At 45.2% G+C, this 18275-nt stretch overlaps 1 protein-coding gene across 2 annotated transcripts in view; it reads left to right on the top strand.

The window, feature by feature from the left end:
- dnaaf9 (dynein axonemal assembly factor 9) overlaps nucleotides 1–18275 on the top strand; it is a 95125-nt gene that overhangs the window by 23073 nt on the left and 53777 nt on the right. For both annotated transcript variants that reach the window (XM_045723811.2, XM_045723810.2), the window contains exons 9-19: nucleotides 3121–3312; nucleotides 4040–4121; nucleotides 4217–4253; nucleotides 4960–5044; nucleotides 7352–7428; nucleotides 10733–10777; nucleotides 10942–10987; nucleotides 11269–11380; nucleotides 11499–11569; nucleotides 12161–12208; nucleotides 12301–12391. In XM_045723811.2, the coding sequence (XP_045579767.1) occupies nucleotides 3121–3312; nucleotides 4040–4121; nucleotides 4217–4253; nucleotides 4960–5044; nucleotides 7352–7428; nucleotides 10733–10777; nucleotides 10942–10987; nucleotides 11269–11380; nucleotides 11499–11569; nucleotides 12161–12208; nucleotides 12301–12391 (886 nt within the window). The remainder of the gene's footprint in view (nucleotides 1–3120; nucleotides 3313–4039; nucleotides 4122–4216; nucleotides 4254–4959; nucleotides 5045–7351; nucleotides 7429–10732; nucleotides 10778–10941; nucleotides 10988–11268; nucleotides 11381–11498; nucleotides 11570–12160; nucleotides 12209–12300; nucleotides 12392–18275) is intronic.

The raw sequence follows: 18275 nt of genomic DNA, 5'->3' as shown, positions 1-18275 counted from the left end.
GCGAGGTGAGGTAGGGGAGAAGGTCTCCGGAAATGGTCTGGAGAAGAGAGGAGGGGATAGGGTCAAGTGGGAAGGTTGTTGGGCGGCCGGCCGTCACAAGACGCGAGATTTCATCTGGAGAGAGAGGGGAGAAAGAGGTCAAAGCACAGGGTAGGGCAGTGTGAGCAGGACCAGCGGTGTCGTTTGACTTAGCAAACGAGGATCGGATGTCGTCGACCTTCTTTTCAAAATGGTTGACGAAGTCATCCGCAGAGAGGGAGGAGGGGGGGGGGGAGGGGGAGGAGGATTCAGGAGGGAGGAGAAGGTAGCAAAGAGCTTCCTAGGGTTAGAGGCAGATGCTTGGAGTTTAGAGTGGTAGAAAGTGGCTTTAGCAGCAGAGACAGAAGAGGAAAATGTAGAGAGGAGGGAGTGAAAGGATGCCAGGTCCGCAGGGAGGCGAGTTTTCCTCCATTTCCGCTCGGCTGCCCGGAGCCCTGTTCTGTGAGCTCGCAGTGAGTCGTCGAGCCACGGAGCAGGAGGGGAGGACCGAGCCGGCCTGGAGGATAGGGGACAGAAGAAATAAAAGGATGCAGAGAGGGAGGAGAGGAGGGTTGAGGAGGCAGAATCAGGAGATAGGTTGGAGAAGGTTTGAGCAGAGGGAAGAGATGATAGGATGGAAGAGGAGAGAGTAGCGGGAGAGAGAGAGCGAAGGTTGGGACGGCGCAATACCATCCGAGTAGGGGCAGAGTGAGAAGTGTTGGATGAGAGCGAGAGGGAAAAGGATACAAGGTAGTGGTCGGAGACTTGGAGGGGAGTTGCAATGAGATTAGTGGAAGAACAGCATCTAGTAAAGATGAGGTCAAGCGTATTGCCTGCCTTGTGAGTAGGGGGGGAAGGTGAGAGGGTGAGGTCGAAAGAGGAGAGGAGTGGAAAGAAGGAGGCAGAGAGGAATGAGTCGAAGGTAGACGTGGGGAGGTTAAAGTCACCCAGAACTGTGAGAGGTGAGCCATCCTCAGGAAAGGAACTTATCAAGGCGTCAAGCTCATTGATGAACTCTCCAAGGGAACCTGGAGGGCGATAAATGATAAGGATGTTAAGCTTGAAAGGGATGGTAACTGTGACAGCATGGAATTCAAATGAGGAGATAGACAGATGGGTCAGGGGAGAAAGAGAGAATGTCCACTTGGGAGAGATGAGGATTCCAGTGCCACCACCCCGCTGGCTCGATGCTCTAGGGGTATGCGAGAACACGTAGTCAGGCGAGGAGAGAGCAGTAGGAGTAGCAGTGTTATCTGTGGTAATCCATGTTTCCGTCAGCGCCAGGAAGTCTAGGGACTGGAGGGTAGCATAGGCTGAGATGAACTCAGCCTTGTTGGCTGCAGACCGGCAGTTCCAGAGGCTGCCGGAGACCTGGAACTCCACGTGGGTCGTGCGCGCTGGGACCACCAGGTTAGAGTGGCAGCGGCCACGCGGTGTGGAGCGTTTGTATGGCCTGTGCAGAGGGGAGAGAACAGGGATAGACAGACACATAGTAGACAAGCTACAGAAGAGGCTACGCTAATGCAAAGGAGATTGGAATGACAAGTGGACTACACGTCTCGAATGTTCAGAAAGTTAAGCTTACGTTGCAAAAATCTTATTGACTAAAATGATACAGTACTGCTGGCTGGTGGAGTAGGCTAGCTAGCAGTGGCTGCGTTGTTGACTTTGAACGTGTAGCTGGCTAGGTAACCTCGATAGTTTCAGTACTACACCTTGTCATGATACAAAGCAACTTTGTAGCTAGCTAGCTAACATAACACTAATCAAGACGTTCCTTGTAATGTATTTAGTTTCTACAATGCTGCTCGTCGGTAATAGTTGGCTGGGTTAGGAAAAATGGCGTCACGGGGAACGGAAATAGCTGGCTAGCTAACCTCGATGGCTGGCTAGCTAACCTCGGTAATTACTAGACTACACAATTATCAAGCTATGACAAAGACAACTAAGTAGCTAGCTAGCTAACACTGCACTAGTCAAATCGTTCCGTTGTAAAGTATTAGTATCTACAGCGCTGCTAGTCGGTAACGGTTGGCTAGCTAGCAGTGGGTTAATGATGACTAGGTGTGTTGACTAAGTCTGGCGCCGCGTCGCGGCTGGCTAGCTCACCTCGATAATTACTCAAACTACACAATTATCTTAGATACAGAGACAGCAAAGACAACTATGTAGCTGGCTAACTAACACTAACACCACACTAATCAAGTCGTTACGTTGTAATGTAATAGTTTCTACAGTGCTGCTAGTCGGTAGTGTTTGGCTAGCTAGCAGTGATGACTAGCTAGCTAGCAGCTAGCAGTGTTGACTACGTTAGGAGGACGAAGATAGCTAGCCTCGATAATTACTCAATTACTCTAAACTACACAATTATCTTTGATACAAAGACGGCTATGTAGCTAGCTAAGAAGAATTGCTCAGATCAAACAACTCAAGCCGTTGTAATGTAGTGAAGTGTAATATTACCTGTGGAGCGAAGCGTAGTGCGACTGCTTGCTCCAAACCGGAAGTACCGGTTTGGAGCATTATTACAGTCCAGGCTCAGACAGCGAAGGTAACTTAACATAGCTACATGTTGTCTATAACTACATTATTACAGTCCGGGCTCAGACAGGAGAGGTAACTTAACATAGCTACATGTCTATAACTACATTATAACAGTCCGGGGCTTGGGCAGCGAAGGTAACTTAACATAGCTACATGTTGTCTATAACTACATTATTACAGTCCGGGCTCAGACATGGGAGGTATCTTAACATAGCTACATGTTGTCTATAACTACATTATTACAGTCCGGGGCTCAGATAGGGGAGGTAACTTAACATAGCTACATGTTGTCTATAACTACATTATTACAGTCCGGGCTCAGACAGGGGAGGTAATTTAACATAGCTACATGTTGTCTATAACTACATTATTACAGTCCGGGCTCAGACAGGGGAGGTAATTTAACATAGCTACATGTTGTCTATAACTACATTATTACAGTCCGGGGCTCAGACAGGGGAGTTAACACATGTTCTCTAGTTGGCCAAGTACAGTTTGCTACGTTGGTTTGTTAGTGAGCAAACCAAACCATTGACTACATGTCTGTTAAATCCCCAGGCGTTCCGGAGTTATTTCTCTCATGGCCTGATCTCCAGTAACATAGCTGACAGCAGTAGGAGACGGCAGCCCCTGGTTCTGTTTGGGAGCCACTCCTCCATGGAAAACCTTCACAGCTACTCCTTCAACTTCCCTTCTGATGGACACCAGGTCCGCAACACCGGACCCCAGGGGACCCCAGCCAAACACATGGTGAGAGCACCCTAACCCCTAGCACCCTAAACCCTAACCCCTACCCTGTTCCCAGCCAAACACATGGTGAGAGCACCCTAAACCCTAACCCCTATCCAGATTAGACGTTACCTAACCCCTATCCAGATTAGACTGATCCTCTACTGGTACCTAACCCCTATCCAGATTAGACTGATCCTCTACTGTTACCTAACCCCTATCCAGATTAGACTGATCCTCTACTGGTACCTAACCCCTATCCAGATTAGACTGATCCTCTACTGTTGCCTAACCCCTATCCAGATTAGACTGATCCTCTACTGGTACCTAACCCCTATCCAGATTAGACTGATCCTCTACTGTTACCTAACCCCTATCCAGATTAGACTGATCCTCTACTGGTACCTAACCCCTATCCAGATTAGACTGATCCTCTACTGTTACCTAACCCCTATCCAGATTAGACTGATCCTCTACTGTTACCTAACCCCTATCCAGATTAGACTGATCCTCTACTGTTACCTAACCCCTATCCAGATTAGACTGATCCTCTACTGGTACCTAACCCCTATCCAGATTAGACTGATCCTCTACTGGTACCTAACCCCTATCCAGATTAGACGTTACCTAACCCCTATCCAGATTAGACTGTTAGTGTTGTGTGTGTGCATGTTTAATGAGATGTCTTGGCAGTCCATATTGGGCTTGGTCTCCCTAGACTACTCTGTAATCTGTTCTGGTCTGTTAGGTTCTTCAGTGTGTGGCTCCTAAAGGATCTTTAGCCTGCTCCAGGACTTACTTCTTTGGAACCACTCACATCCCCTACCTAGGTAAACATACTGTATACTTTAAACTGTTTCTAGGATCTACCATAGCTATTTTACTGTACTGTCTCTAGACCTAATATCTGATGTTTCACTTGCAGGAAATGACAACATGCAACAGAGGAAAACGGAACTCCTGTAAGTTCACCAATACAAAATGTCTAAACCTGTTAACCCATCTCCCCATATGATAATTTTGTATATAACGTGTTAAATGTATCTCTTCTAGATCTATGTATTATTTAAGGTGTTAAATGTATCTCTTCTAGAACAGTGGTTACCAAACTGTGGAGTTTTAAGGAAGTTGTAATAGTAGAATGCACAAGGTGACATGTCTAAATGGGGTAGAGTGCGTCATCAGGTCCTCTTGTCATGTCAGTCAGTACAGACCTTCGAGAGGTATTTATAACTTGTCAGAAATGTCCAGATCAACTAGCCCATCTCAGCAAACGTTTTTTTAGCTACGTTTTTTTAGTCCATAGATTTTGTAGTAATGTTTGATTCACTCAAATAACATATGAATTCACATGTAGACAGTTTTGCTTTAAACCTGCAAAATGTTCTCACCGCCAACAAGAGGGGTTTGAACAGTGCTCGTGCCCATAGAATAGGCATGGCGTGCCCACATGTGCGGGGGGGGGGGCAAGGTATGTCCCCCAATGCTGGAAGTTGGGCCTCAGTGAAACCTGTTGGAAACCCCTGCTCCAGAAGATAATGCCTGAATATTATGTAGAATATGTACATATTACATGGCCCGAAGTGAGATGAAATGTACAATGAGCAGCTGTCCACATACTTTTGTCCATGTAGTGTATGTACGGTGTTAAATCTATCTCTCTTCCAGTCTTCTCTCTCAGATCTATGCAGCAGCCGTCCAGTCGGTCCTGGCTGGAATCAAATGCTACTCCAACACCACAAGTGCTGCTAAGGTGATACACTAGTCCTTTCTCCAACTAGCTACAGTTGAAGTCGGAAGTTTACATACACCTTAGCCAAATACATTTAAACTCAGTTTTTCACAATTCCTGACATTTAATCCTAGTAAAAATTCCCTGTCATAGGTCAGTTAGGATCACCACTTTATTTTTAAGAATGTAAAATGTCAGAATAATAGTAGAGAGAATGATTTATTTCAGCTTTTATTTCTTTCATCACATTCCCAGTGGGTCAGAAGTTTACATACACTCAATTAGTATTTGGTAGCATTGCCTTTAAATTGTTTAACTTGGGTCAAACGTTTCGGTTAGCCTTCCACAAGCTTCCCACAATAAGTTGGGTGAATTTTCGCTCATTGCTCCTGACAGAGTCAGGTTTGTAGGCCTCCTTGCTCGCACATGCTTTTTCAGTTCTGCCCACAAATTTTCTATGGGATTGAGGTCAGGGCTTTGTAATGGCCACTTCAATACCTTGACTTTGTTGTCCTTAAGCCATTTTGCCACAACTTTGGAACTATGCTTGGGGTCACTGTCCATTTGGAAGACCCATTTGCGACCAAGCTTTAACTTCCTGACTGATGTCTTCAGATGTTGCTTCAATATATCCACATAATTTCCCCCCCTCATGATGCCATCTAGTTTGTGAAGTGCACCAGTCCCTCCTGCAGCAAAGCACCCCCACAACATGATGCTGCCACACCCGTGCTTCACGGTTGGGATGGTGTTCTTCGGCTTGCAAGCATCCCCCTTTTTCCTCCAAACATAATGATGGTCATTATGGCCAAACAGTTCTATTTTTGTTTCATCAGACCAGAGGACATTTCTCGAAAAAGTATGATCTTTGTCCCCATGTGCAGTTCCAAACTGTAGTCTGGCTTTTTTATGCGGTTTTGGAGCAGTGGCTTCTTCCTTGCTGAGCGGCCTTTCAGGTTATGTCGGTATAGGACTCGTTTTACTGTGGACATAGATACTTTTGTACCCGTTTCCTCCAGCATCTTCACAAGGTCCTTTGCTGTTGTTCTGGGATTGATTTGCACTTTTCTCACCAAGGTACGTTCATCTCTAGGAGACAGAACGCGTCTCCTTCCTGAGCGGTATGGCGGGTACGTGGTCCCATGGTGTTTATACTTGCGTACTATTGTTTGAACAGATGAACGTGGTACCTTCAGGCATTTGGAAATTGCTTCCAAGGATGAACCAGATTTGTGGTGTTCTACAATTTATTTTCTGAGGTCTTGGCTGATTTCTTTTGATTTTCCCATGATGTCAAGCAAAGAGGCACTGAGTTTAAAGGTAGGCCTTGAAATACATCCACAGGTAGACCTCCAATTGACTCAAATGATGTCAATTAGCCTATCAGAAGCTTCTAAAGCCATGACATAATTTTATGGAATTTTCCAAGCTGTTTAAAGACACAGTCAACTTAGTGTATGTAAACTTCTGACTCACTGGAATTGTGATGCAGTGAATTATAAGTGAAATAATCTGTCTGTAAACAATTGTTGGAAAAATGACTTGTGTCATGCACAAAGTAGATGTCCTTCCTAACCGACTTGCCAAAACTATAGTTTGTTAACAAGAAATTTGTGGAGTGGTTGAAAAACGAGTTTTAATGACTCCAACCTAAGTGTATGTAAACTTCCCACTACAACTGTATGTTTGCTGTAACTAGCTTTACATGGTATACTAGAACTAATCGTACACTATAACTAGCTATACACATTTGCTGTAACTAGCTATACATGGTATACTATAACTAATCGTACACTATAACTAGCTATACACATTTGCTGTAACTAGCTATACATGGTATACTGAAGGGGAAAGGGGGGTACCTAGTCAATGGTTCAACTGAATTCATTCAACTGAGATGTTCACTGCTCTGAATCAGAGAGGTGGGGGGCTGCCATAATCCACGTCTTCGCTGCCCGGGGAACACTGGGTTAACTGCCTTGATCAGGGGCAGAACGAAACATTTTTACATTGTCAGCTCAGGGATTCGATCCAGTAAACTTTCACTTGTTGGCTCAATGCTCTAACCACTGAGCTACCTAACTAGCTAAACACGTTTGCTGTAACTAGCTATACACGGTATGCTGTAACTAGCTATGCACGATATACTGTAACTAGCTATACACGGTATGCTGTAACTAGCTATACACGGTATGCTGTAACTAGCTAGGAACGGTATGCTGTAACTAGCTAGGCACGGTATGCTGTAACTTGCTAGGCACGGTATGCTGTAGGCATTGGATGAGGACAAATGTTTCGTTACTGACTGAAACTTGTGTATATTTCCAGGCGAAGGACGTAGCAGAGCATACCTTCCAGCTGGCGCTGGACTCGGTCCACCTGCCTCAGTACAGAACTGCTCTCAGGTACCAGCACACCTGTCACAATAGATAACAATTCTACCTTTGTATTCCAATAGAAGGAAGAAGGTATTTAATGTGATTAGTGTTCTCTGAATGATGACGTTAGCTGATCTAGTATAAAGTGTTCTACCTGTTGTTTCATTAGTGTTCTCTGAATGATGACATTAGCTGATCTAGTATAAAGTGTTCTACCTGTTTCATTAGTGTCCTCTGAATGATGACATTAGCTGATCTAGTATAAAGTGTTCTACCTGTTTCATTAGTGTCCTCTGAATGATGACGTTAGCTGATCTAGTATAAAATGTTCTACCTGTTGTTTCATTAGTGTTCTCTGAATGATGACGTTAGCTGATCTAGTATAAAGTGTTCTACCTGTTTCATTAGTGTCCTCTGAATGATGACATTAGCTGATCTAGTATAAAGTGTTCTACCTGTTTCATTAGTGTCCTCTGAATGATGACGTTAGCTGATCTAGTTTAAAGTGTTCTACCTGTTTCATTAGTGTCCTCTGAATGATGGCGTTAGCTGATCTAGTATAAAGTGTTCTACCTGTTTCATTAGTGTCCTCTGAATGATGACGTTAGCTGATCTAGTATAAAGTGTTCTACCTGTTGTTTCATTAGTGTCCTCTGAATGATGACGTTAGCTGATCTAGTATAAAGTGTTCTACCTGTTTCATTAGTGTTCTCTGAATGATGACGTTAGCTGATCTAGTATAAAGTGTTCTACCTGTTTCATTAGTGTTCTCTGAATGATGACGTTAGCTGATCTAGTATAAAGTGTTCTACCTGTTGTTTCATTAGTGTCCTCTGAATGATGACGTTAGCTGATCTAGTATAAAGTGTTCTACCTGTTGTTTCATTAGTGTCCTCTGAATGATGACGTTAGCTGATCTAGTATAAAGTGTTCTACCTGTTGTTTCATTAGTGTCCTCTGAATGATGACGTTAGCTGATCTAGTATAAAGTGTTCTACCTGTTGTTTCATTAGTGTCCTCTGAATGATGACGTTAGCTGATCTAGTATAAAGTGTTCTACCTGTTTCATTAGTGTTCTCTGAATGATGACGTTAGCTGATCTAGTATAAAGTGTTCTACCTGTTGTTTCATTAGTGTTCTCTGAATGATTACGTTAGCTGATCTAGTATAAAGTGTTCTACCTGTTTCATTAGTGTTCTCTGAATGATGACGTTAGCTGATCTAGTATAAAGTGTTCTACCTGTTGTTTCATTAGTGTTCTCTGAATGATTACGTTAGCTGATCTAGTATAAAGTGTTCTACCTGTTTCATTAGTGTTCTCTGAATGATGACGTTAGCTGATCTAGTATAAAGTGTTCTACCTGTTGTTTCATTAGTGTTCTCTGAATGATTACGTTAGCTGATCTAGTATAAAGTGTTCTACCTGTTGTTTCATTAGTGTCCTCTGAATGATGACGTTAGCTGATCTAGTATAAAGTGTTCTACCTGTTGTTTCATTAGTGTTCTCTGAATGATTACGTTAGCTGATCTAGTATAAAGTGTTCTACCTGTTGTTTCATTAGTGTCCTCTGAATGATGACGTTAGCTGATCTAGTATAAAGTGTTCTACCTGTTGTTTCATTAGTGTTCTCTGAATGATTACGTTAGCTGATCTAGTATAAAGTGTTCTACCTGTTTCATTAGTGTTCTCTGAATGATGACGTTAGCTGATCTAGTATAAAGTGTTCTACCTGTTGTTTCATTAGTGTCCTCTGAATGATGACGTTAGCTGATCTAGTATAAAGTGTTCTACCTGTTGTTTCATTAGTGTCCTCTGAATGATGATGTTAGCTGATCTAGTATAAAGTGTTCTACCTGTTGTTTCATTAGTGTCCTCTGAATGATGACGTTAGCTGATCTAGTATAAAGTGTTCTACCTGTTGTTTCATTAGTGTCCTCTGAATGATGACGTTAGCTGATCTAGTATAAAGTGTTCTACCTGTTTCATTAGTGTTCTCTGAATGATGACGTTAGCTGATCTAGTATAAAGTGTTCTACCTGTTGTTTCATTAGTGTTCTCTGAATGATTACGTTAGCTGATCTAGTATAAAGTGTTCTACCTGTTTCATTAGTGTTCTCTGAATGATGACGTTAGCTGATCTAGTATAAAGTGTTCTACCTGTTGTTTCATTAGTGTTCTCTGAATGATTACGTTAGCTGATCTAGTATAAAGTGTTCTACCTGTTTCATTAGTGTTCTCTGAATGATGACGTTAGCTGATCTAGTATAAAGTGTTCTACCTGTTGTTTCATTAGTGTTCTCTGAATGATTACGTTAGCTGATCTAGTATAAAGTGTTCTACCTGTTGTTTCATTAGTGTCCTCTGAATGATGACGTTAGCTGATCTAGTATAAAGTGTTCTACCTGTTGTTTCATTAGTGTTCTCTGAATGATTACGTTAGCTGATCTAGTATAAAGTGTTCTACCTGTTGTTTCATTAGTGTCCTCTGAATGATGACGTTAGCTGATCTAGTATAAAGTGTTCTACCTGTTGTTTCATTAGTGTTCTCTGAATGATTACGTTAGCTGATCTAGTATAAAGTGTTCTACCTGTTTCATTAGTGTTCTCTGAATGATGACGTTAGCTGATCTAGTATAAAGTGTTCTACCTGTTGTTTCATTAGTGTCCTCTGAATGATGACGTTAGCTGATCTAGTATAAAGTGTTCTACCTGTTGTTTCATTAGTGTTCTCTGAATGATTACGTTAGCTGATCTAGTATAAAGTGTTCTACCTGTTTCATTAGTGTTCTCTGAATGATGACGTTAGCTGATCTAGTATAAAGTGTTCTACCTGTTGTTTCATTAGTGTTCTCTGAATGATGACGTTAGCTGATCTAGTATAAAGTGTTCTACCTGTTGTTTCATTAGTGTCCTCTGAATGATGACGTTAGCTGATCTAGTATAAAGTGTTCTACCTGTTGTTTCATTAGTGTTCTCTGAATGATTACGTTAGCTGATCTAGTATAAAGTGTTCTACCTGTTTCATTAGTGTTCTCTGAATGATGACGTTAGCTGATCTAGTATAAAGTGTTCTACCTGTTGTTTCATTAGTGTTCTCTGAATGATTACGTTAGCTGATCTAGTATAAAGTGTTCTACCTGTTTCATTAGTGTTCTCTGAATGATGACGTTAGCTGATCTAGTATAAAGTGTTCTACCTGTTGTTTCATTAGTGTTCTCTGAATGATTACGTTAGCTGATCTAGTATAAAGTGTTCTACCTGTTGTTTCATTAGTGTTCTCTGAATGATTACGTTAGCTGATCTAGTATAAAGTGTTGTTTTCTCTCTCAGATCTAAAAGTGTTTTCCACATCCAAGCTGTGAACAACCAAGGCAGGTGGGTGCTGGTTTGTTATAAAGAAAGTGTTTAATCACACAATGATTCAATGTTGTCAGTTGAATCGTTGTATGAGCGATTGGTGATATATACATTTGTCCTGGGGCTTTTTATTGACTCGTTGTTTTCCTAAATGTTCCGTTTTTTATTGTTTTCCTTTTCAGAATTGTTCCTCTGAGTGAAGAGGGGAGCTGCTTCTTGGTGAAAACTGTAAGTCAATACTTCCAACCTGATAATTGTTACAAAATATTTGCGGTAGGCATGCCACTGTGTTTGACTGATTTATTGATTAAATTGGAATGAATTACAATGTTCGTTTTCTGTCCACAACTCCCAGACCTCCAGTGGGGTTCAGGGTCAGGGGTTAAGGGTTATACGTTATAGTGGTGGTTGTGTGTCCCAGGCGTCCATGTCAGTGTACGACATCCCAGACCTCCAGTGGGGTTCAGGGGTTAAGGGTTATACGTTATAGTGGTGGTTGTGTGTTCCAGGCGTCCATGTCAGTGTACGACATCCCAGACCTCCAGTGGGGGAAAGGAGACCTGGGCTCTGTAATCTTCTCTGAGTCCTTCCTGGTGTCCAGTATCAACATCCAACAGAAAGGTAAGAGAGACACATACTGTTAGGCCTGACCGATGCCTACTCCCTATTGTTTTAAACTGTGTGTCTGTGAGTCATGTTGTTTCTCCTGTTTAACTGTAATGTTGAGTCTTTCCTGTAGATGGAAGTGTTTCCTCAGACAGCTGCTACACCATCCTGACTACAGCTCTGCCTCGATATGTCTGCTGGCTGGTACGCTGCCCTCTCTCCTTTCCTCTTTCCTCTCCTCCCTTCTCTCTTCTTTCCTCTCATCTCTCCTCTCCTCACTCCTCTCTCCTTTCCTCTCTTCCTTCCTCTCTCCTTTCCTCTCTTCCTTCCTCTCTCCTTTCCTCTCTTCCTTCCTCTCTCCTTTCCTCTCTTCCTTCCTCTCTCCTTTCCTCTCTTCCTTCCTCTCTCCTTTCCTCTCTTCCTTCCTCTCTTCTTTCCTCTCTTCCTTCCTCTCTCCTTTCCTCTCTTCCTTCCTCTCCTCTCTTCTCTCTTCTTTCCTCTCATCTCTCCTCCCTTTCCTCTCTTCCTTTCCTCTCTTCCTTCCTCTCTTCTTTCCTCTCCTCTCTCCTCTCCTCTCTCTCTGTTCATCCAGGGATCAAGTCGCCTACTTTCAACAAAATGGCTGTGTTCAAGAGCTTCAAAACGCCTGCCGACTGACCTGCAAATCAACCTGGCATCATAAATAACTGCTAATTATAATTTGTAGATGAGTCCGTCACAATTTATCCATAATGCATTGTGGGTTTGATCCTCTCGATCACAGCCGTTGTTAACTGTGTGTCCTAATGGCTTTAGGTGGAGTCTGATGTGAAGCATTCTGAGAAGGCCCAGGTCCTGCTGAAGGTCAGACAACAACAGCTGGTGTTTTCTATATTGCAGTTGTTACATTGAGAAATGCTGGTCAGTGTGTTGATGTGTGTGTGTTTAATCCCCAGGAAGAGGATGGCACCTGCCTGGGCACCTCGTTGACTACAGCAGACACAGCTCATGTGTTCTCCAACAGCCAGCTCTCCACTCCAGAGGAAGGTCACACCTACTTTAATGCTCTCTCTGTAGTCAGCCAGCCAGCCAGTCAGTTAGTCAGCCAGTCAGCCAGCCAGCCAGCCAGCTCTCCACTCCAGAGGAAAGTCACACATACTTTAATGCTCTCTCTGTAGTCAGTCAGTCAGCCAGTCAGCCAGTTAGTCAGTCAGCCAGCCAGCCAGTCAGTCAGCCAGCCAGTCAGTTAGTCAGTCACCCAGCCAGCTCTCCACTCCAGAGGAAGGTCACACACCTACTTTAATGCTCTCTCTGTAGTCAGTCAGCCAGTTAGTCAATCACCCAGCCAGTCACCCAGCCAGTCAGCCAGCCAGTCAGTTAGTCAGTCACCCAGCCAGCTCTCCACTCCAGAGGAAGGTCACACCTACATTAATGCTCTCTCTGTAGTCAGCCAGCCAGCCAGTCAGTCAGCCAGCTCTCCACTCCAGAGGAAGGTCACACATACTTTAATGCTCTCTCTGTAGTCAGTCAGCCAGCCAGTCAGCCAGCCAGTCAGCCAGCCAGCCAGTCAGCCAGCCAGCCAGTCAGTTAGTCAGTCACCCAGCCAGCTCTCCACTCCAGAGGAAGGTCACACCTACTTTAATGCTCTCTCTGTAGTCAGTCAGCCAGTTAGTCAATCACCCAGCCAGTCAGTCAGCCAGTCACCCAGCCAGTCAGCCAGCCAGCCAGTCAGCCAGCCAGTCAGTTAGTCAGTCACCCAGCCAGCTCTCCACTCCAGAGGAAGGTCACACCTACTTTAATGCTCTCTCTGTAGTCAGCCAGTCAGTCAGTCAGTTAGTCTAGTCAGCCAGCCAGTCAGTCAGTCCAGCCAGTCAGCCAGCCAGCCAGTCACCCAGCCAGCTCTCCACTCCAGAGGAAGGTCACACCTACTTTTATGCTCTCTCTGTAGTCAGTCAGCCAGTTAGTCAGTCAGTCCAGTCAGCCAGTCAGTCCAGTCAGTCAGTCCAGTCAGTCCAGTCAGCCAGTCAGTTAGTCAGTCAGTCAGTCAGTCCAGTCAGCCAGTCAGTCAGTCCAGTCAGTTAGTCAGTCCAGTCAGCCAGTCAGTCAGTTAGTCAGTCAGCCAGCCAGTCTGTCCAGTCAGTTAGTCAGTCCAGCCAGTCAGTCCAGTCAGTCAGTCAGTCCAATCAGCCAGCCAGTTAGTCCAGCCAGCCAGTTAGTCAGTCAGTTAGTCAGTCAGCCAGTCAGTTAGTCAGTCAGTCCAGTCAGCCAGTCAGTCAGTTAGTCAGTCAGTCCAGTCAGTCAGTTACTCAGTCAGTTAGTTAGTTAGTCAGTCAGCCAGTAAGTTAGTCAGTCAGTCCAGTCAGTCCAGGCAGTCAGTCAGCCAGCCAGTAAGTTAGTCAGTCAGCCAGCCAGTCAGTCAGTCCAGTCAGTCAGTCCAGTTAGTCAGTCCAGTCAGTCAGTCTAGTCAGTCAGTCAGTCCAGTTCGTCAGTCCAGTTCGTCAGTCCAGTCAGTCAGTCCAGTCAGCCAGTTAGTCAGTCAGTCCAGTCAGCCAGTTAGTCAGTCAGTCAGCCAGTTAGTCAGTCAGTCCAGTCAGTCAGTCAGTCATTCAGTCCAGTCAGCCAGTTAGTCAGTCAGTCAGTCTAGTCAGTCAGTTAGTCAGTCAGTTAGTCAGTCCAGTCAGTTCAGTCCAGTCAGTCCAGTCAGTCTAGTCAGTCAGTTAGTCAGTCAAGTCAGTCAGTCTAGTCAGTCAGTCAGTTAGTCAGTCCAGTCAGTCAGTCTAGTCAGTCAGTCCAGTCAGTCAGTCAGTTAGCCAGTCAGTCAGTCTAGTCAGTCAGTCCACCAGTCAGTCAGTCTAGTCAGTTAGTCAGTCCAGTCAGTCCAGTCAGTTAGTCAGTCCAGTCAGTCAGTTAGTCAGTCAGTCCAGTCAGTTAGTCAGTCAGTTAGTCAGTCAAGTCAGTCAGTCCAGTCAGTCAGTTAGTCAGTCCAGTCAGTCAGTCTAGTCAGTCCAGTCAGTCAGTCAGTCAGTCAGTCAGTTAGCCAGTCAGTCAGTCTAGTCAGTCCGCCAGTCAGTCAGTCTAGTCAGTCAGTCAGTTAGTCAGTCCAGTCAGTCAGTCCAGTTAGTCAGTCCAGTCAGTCAGTCTAGTCAGTCAGTCAGTCCAGTTCGTCAGTCCAGTTCGTCAATCCAGTCAGTCAGTCCAGTCAGCCAGTTAGTCAGTCAGTCCAGTCAGCCAGTTAGTCAGTCAGTCAGCCAGTTAGTCAGTCAGTCCAGTCAGTCAGTCAGTCATTCAGTCCAGTCAGCCAGTTAGTCAGTCAGTCAGTCTAGTCAGTCAGTTAGTCAGTCAGTTAGTCAGTCCAGTCAGTTCAGTCCAGTCAGTCCAGTCAGTCTAGTCAGTCAGTTAGTCAGTCAAGTCAGTCAGTCTAGTCAGTCAGTCAGTTAGTCAGTCCAGTCAGTCAGTCTAGTCAGTCAGTCCAGTCAGTCAGTCAGTTAGCCAGTCAGTCAGTCTAGTCAGTCAGTCCACCAGTCAGTCAGTCTAGTCAGTTAGTCAGTCCAGTCAGTCCAGTCAGTTAGTCAGTCCAGTCAGTCAGTTAGTCAGTCAGTCCAGTCAGTTAGTCAGTCAGTTAGTCAGTCAAGTCAGTCAGTCCAGTCAGTCAGTTAGTCAGTCCAGTCAGTCAGTCTAGTCAGTCCAGTCAGTCAGTCAGTCAGTCAGTCAGTTAGCCAGTCAGTCAGTCTAGTCAGTCCGCCAGTCAGTCAGTCTAGTCAGTCAGTCAGTTAGTCAGTCCAGTCAGTCAGTCCAGTCAGTCTAGTCAGTTAGTCAGTCAGTCAGTCCAGCCAGTTAGTCAGTCAGTCCAGTCAGTCCAGTCAGTCAGCCAGCCAGTCAGTCAGTCAGTCCAGTCAGTCAGTCAGTCAAGTCAGTCAGTCAAGTCAGTCAGTCTAGTCAGTCAGTCAGTTAGTCAGTCCAGTCAGTCAGTCTAGTCAGTCAGTCCAGTCAGTCAGTCAGTCTAGTCAGTCAGTCCACCAGTCAGTCAGTCTAGTCAGTTAGTCAGTCCAGTCAGTCCAGTCAGTTAGTCAGTCCAGTCAGTCAGTCAGTCCAGTCAGTTAGTCAGTCAGTTAGTCAGTCAAGTCAGTCAGTCCAGTCAGTCAGTTAGTCAGTCCGCCAGTCAGTCAGTCTAGTCAGTCAGTCAGTTAGTCAGTCCAGTCAGTCAGTCCAGTCAGTCTAGTCAGTTAGTCAGTCAGTCAGTCCAGCCAGTTAGTCAGTCAGTCCAGTCAGTCCAGTCAGTCAGCCAGCCAGTCAGTTAGTCAGTCCAGTCAGTCAGTCAGTCCAGTCAGTCAGTCAGTCAGTCCAGTTAGTCAGTCAGTCCAGTTAGTCAATCAGTCAGTCCAGTCAGTCCAGTCAGTCAGTTAGTCAGTCCAGTCAGTCAGTCCAGTCAGTCCAGTCAGTCAGCCAGCCAGCCAGCCAGCTAGTTCGTCCAGTTCAGCCAGTCTGTCAGTCCAGCCAGTGGCCGTGTTCAAGAGGATCTAAACCGCAATGTATCATGGGTAAATTGTGACTGACTGATCTATAAATTATAATGAGTAGTTATTTATGATCCCAGGTGATTTGTATATCAGTCAGTCGCCTGCGTTTGTTTTGATGCTCTGGAACAAGGCCAGCCAGGCCGGTCGGTCGGTCAGTTGGTGGTCTCGTTAGATTAGTAAGGCGAAAGCAACCGCTATAGACAAGTTACGTTGTGGGAGGTGCATTTGCGACAGCCGGAAGTCGGTGCTACTGGTTTCCAACAGCAAGGCTCAGCGCTCAGTGCTGCTCAGCGCTCAGTGCTCAGCGCTCAGTGCTCAGTGCTGCTCAGCGCTCAGTGCTGCTCAGCGCTCAGTGCTGCTCAGCGCTCAGTGCTGCTCAGCAGCTCAGTGCTGCTCAGCAGCTCAGTGCTGCTCAGCAGCTCAGTGCTGCTCAGCGCTTCTCAGTGCTCAGCGCTGCTCAGTGCTCAGCGCTGCTCAGTGCTCAGCGCTGCTCAGTGCTCAGCGCTGCTCAGTGCTCAGCGCTGCTCAGTGCTGCTCAGTTCTCAGCGCTCAGCGCTGCTCAGCGCTGCTCAGTTCTCAGTGCTGCTCAGTGCTGCTCAGCTCTCAGCGCTCAGTGCTCAGTGCTGCTCAGTTCTCAGTGCTCAGTTCTCAGTGCTCAGCGCTCAGTGCTGCTCAGCGCTCAGTTCTCAGTTCTCAGTGCTCAGCGCTCAGTGCTCAGTGCTGCTCAGCGCTCAGTGCTGCTCAGTGCTCAGCGCTCAGTTCTCATCGCTCAGCTCTCAGCGCTGCTCAGTGCTCAGCGCTGCTCAGTGCTCAGCGCTCAGCGCTCAGTGCTGCTCAGTGCTCAGCGCTCAGTTCTCAGCGCTGCTCAGTGCTCAGCGCTCAGTTCTCAGCGCTCAGCTCTCAGCGCTGCTCAGTGCTCAGCGCTCAGTTCTCAGCGCTCAGCTCTCAGCGCTGCTCAGTGCTCAGCGCTCAGTTCTCAGCTCTCAGTTCTCAGCGCTGCTCAGCTCTCAGTGCTCAGCGCTCAGTGCTCAGTGCTGCTCAGTGCTCAGCGCTCAATGCAACATGGTGCTGGACAGCTTTGCCAAGAGTATGCAAGGCTGTTATCAAGGCAAAGGGTGGCTACTTTGAAGAATATAAAATATATTTTGATTTGTTTAACACTTTTTTGGTTACAACATGATTGGTACTGGTACTGTGTGTACAATGTACAGTGAATTGGACAGAGAGAGATCCTTAAATATCACGTTCATTTCTACATATCCACTGTTTACGTGAACTGTGGCAAAGTTGGCTCCTGTCTCAATCACGTCATTGGTCACGTTCACGTGGGTCAAACAAAAACAGCCTAATAATTGGTTGACAATAGATCCTCCCACAATGCAGGTGAGGGCTACAGGATGACATTGGTGAAGAGCAACTGCGTTTATACAGTCGACATGTAGGCAGAAGCCAGTGATAGTCACCTACTTGACCAAATCAAATGTTATTGGTCCATACACATGGTTAGCAGATGTTATTGGTCACATACACATGGTTAGCAGATGTTATTGGTCCATACACATGGTTAGCAGATGTTATTGGTCCATTACACATGGTTAGCAGATGTTATTGGTCACATACACATGGTCAGCAGATGTTATTGGTCACATGGTTAGCAGATGTTATTGGTCCATACACATGGTCAGCAGATGTTATTGGTCACATGGTCAGCAGATGTTATTGGTCCATACACATGGTCAGCAGATGTTATTGGTCACATGGTTAGCAGATGTTATTGGTCACATGGTTAGCAGATGTTATTGGTCCATACACATGTTTAGCAGATGTTATTGGTCCATACACATGGTTAGCAGATGTTATTGGTCCATACACATGGTTAGCAGATGTTATTGGTCCATTACACATGGTCAGCAGATGTTATTGGTCCATTACACATGGTCAGCAGATGTTATTGGTCCATACACATGGTCAGCAGATGTTATTGGTCACATGGTCAGCAGATGTTATTGGTCCATACACATGGTTAGCAGATGTTATTGGTCACATACACATGGTCAGCAGATGTTATTGGTCACATGGTTAGCAGATGTTATTGGTCACATGGTTAGCAGATGTTATTGGTCCATCCACATGGTTAGCAGATGTTATTGGTCCATCCACATGGTTAGCAGATGTTATTGGTCCATACACATGGTTAGCAGATGCTATTGGTCCATACACATGGTCAGCAGATGTTATTGGTCCATACACATGGTTAGAAGATGTTATTGGTCCATTACACATGGTCAGCAGATGTTATTGGTCCATTACACATGGTCAGCAGATGTTATTGGTCACATGGTTAGCAGATGTTATTGGTCACATGGTTAGCAGATGTTATTGGTCCATACACATGGTTAGCAGATGTTATTGGT

This window comes from Salmo salar, chromosome 09, assembly GCF_965601325.2.
Source record: "Salmo salar chromosome 09, fSalSal1, whole genome shotgun sequence".
Classification (NCBI taxonomy): domain Eukaryota; kingdom Metazoa; phylum Chordata; class Actinopteri; order Salmoniformes; family Salmonidae; genus Salmo; species Salmo salar.
Note: the sequence above shows the minus strand (reverse complement) of the source record. Positions and strands in the feature narration are given on the sequence as shown.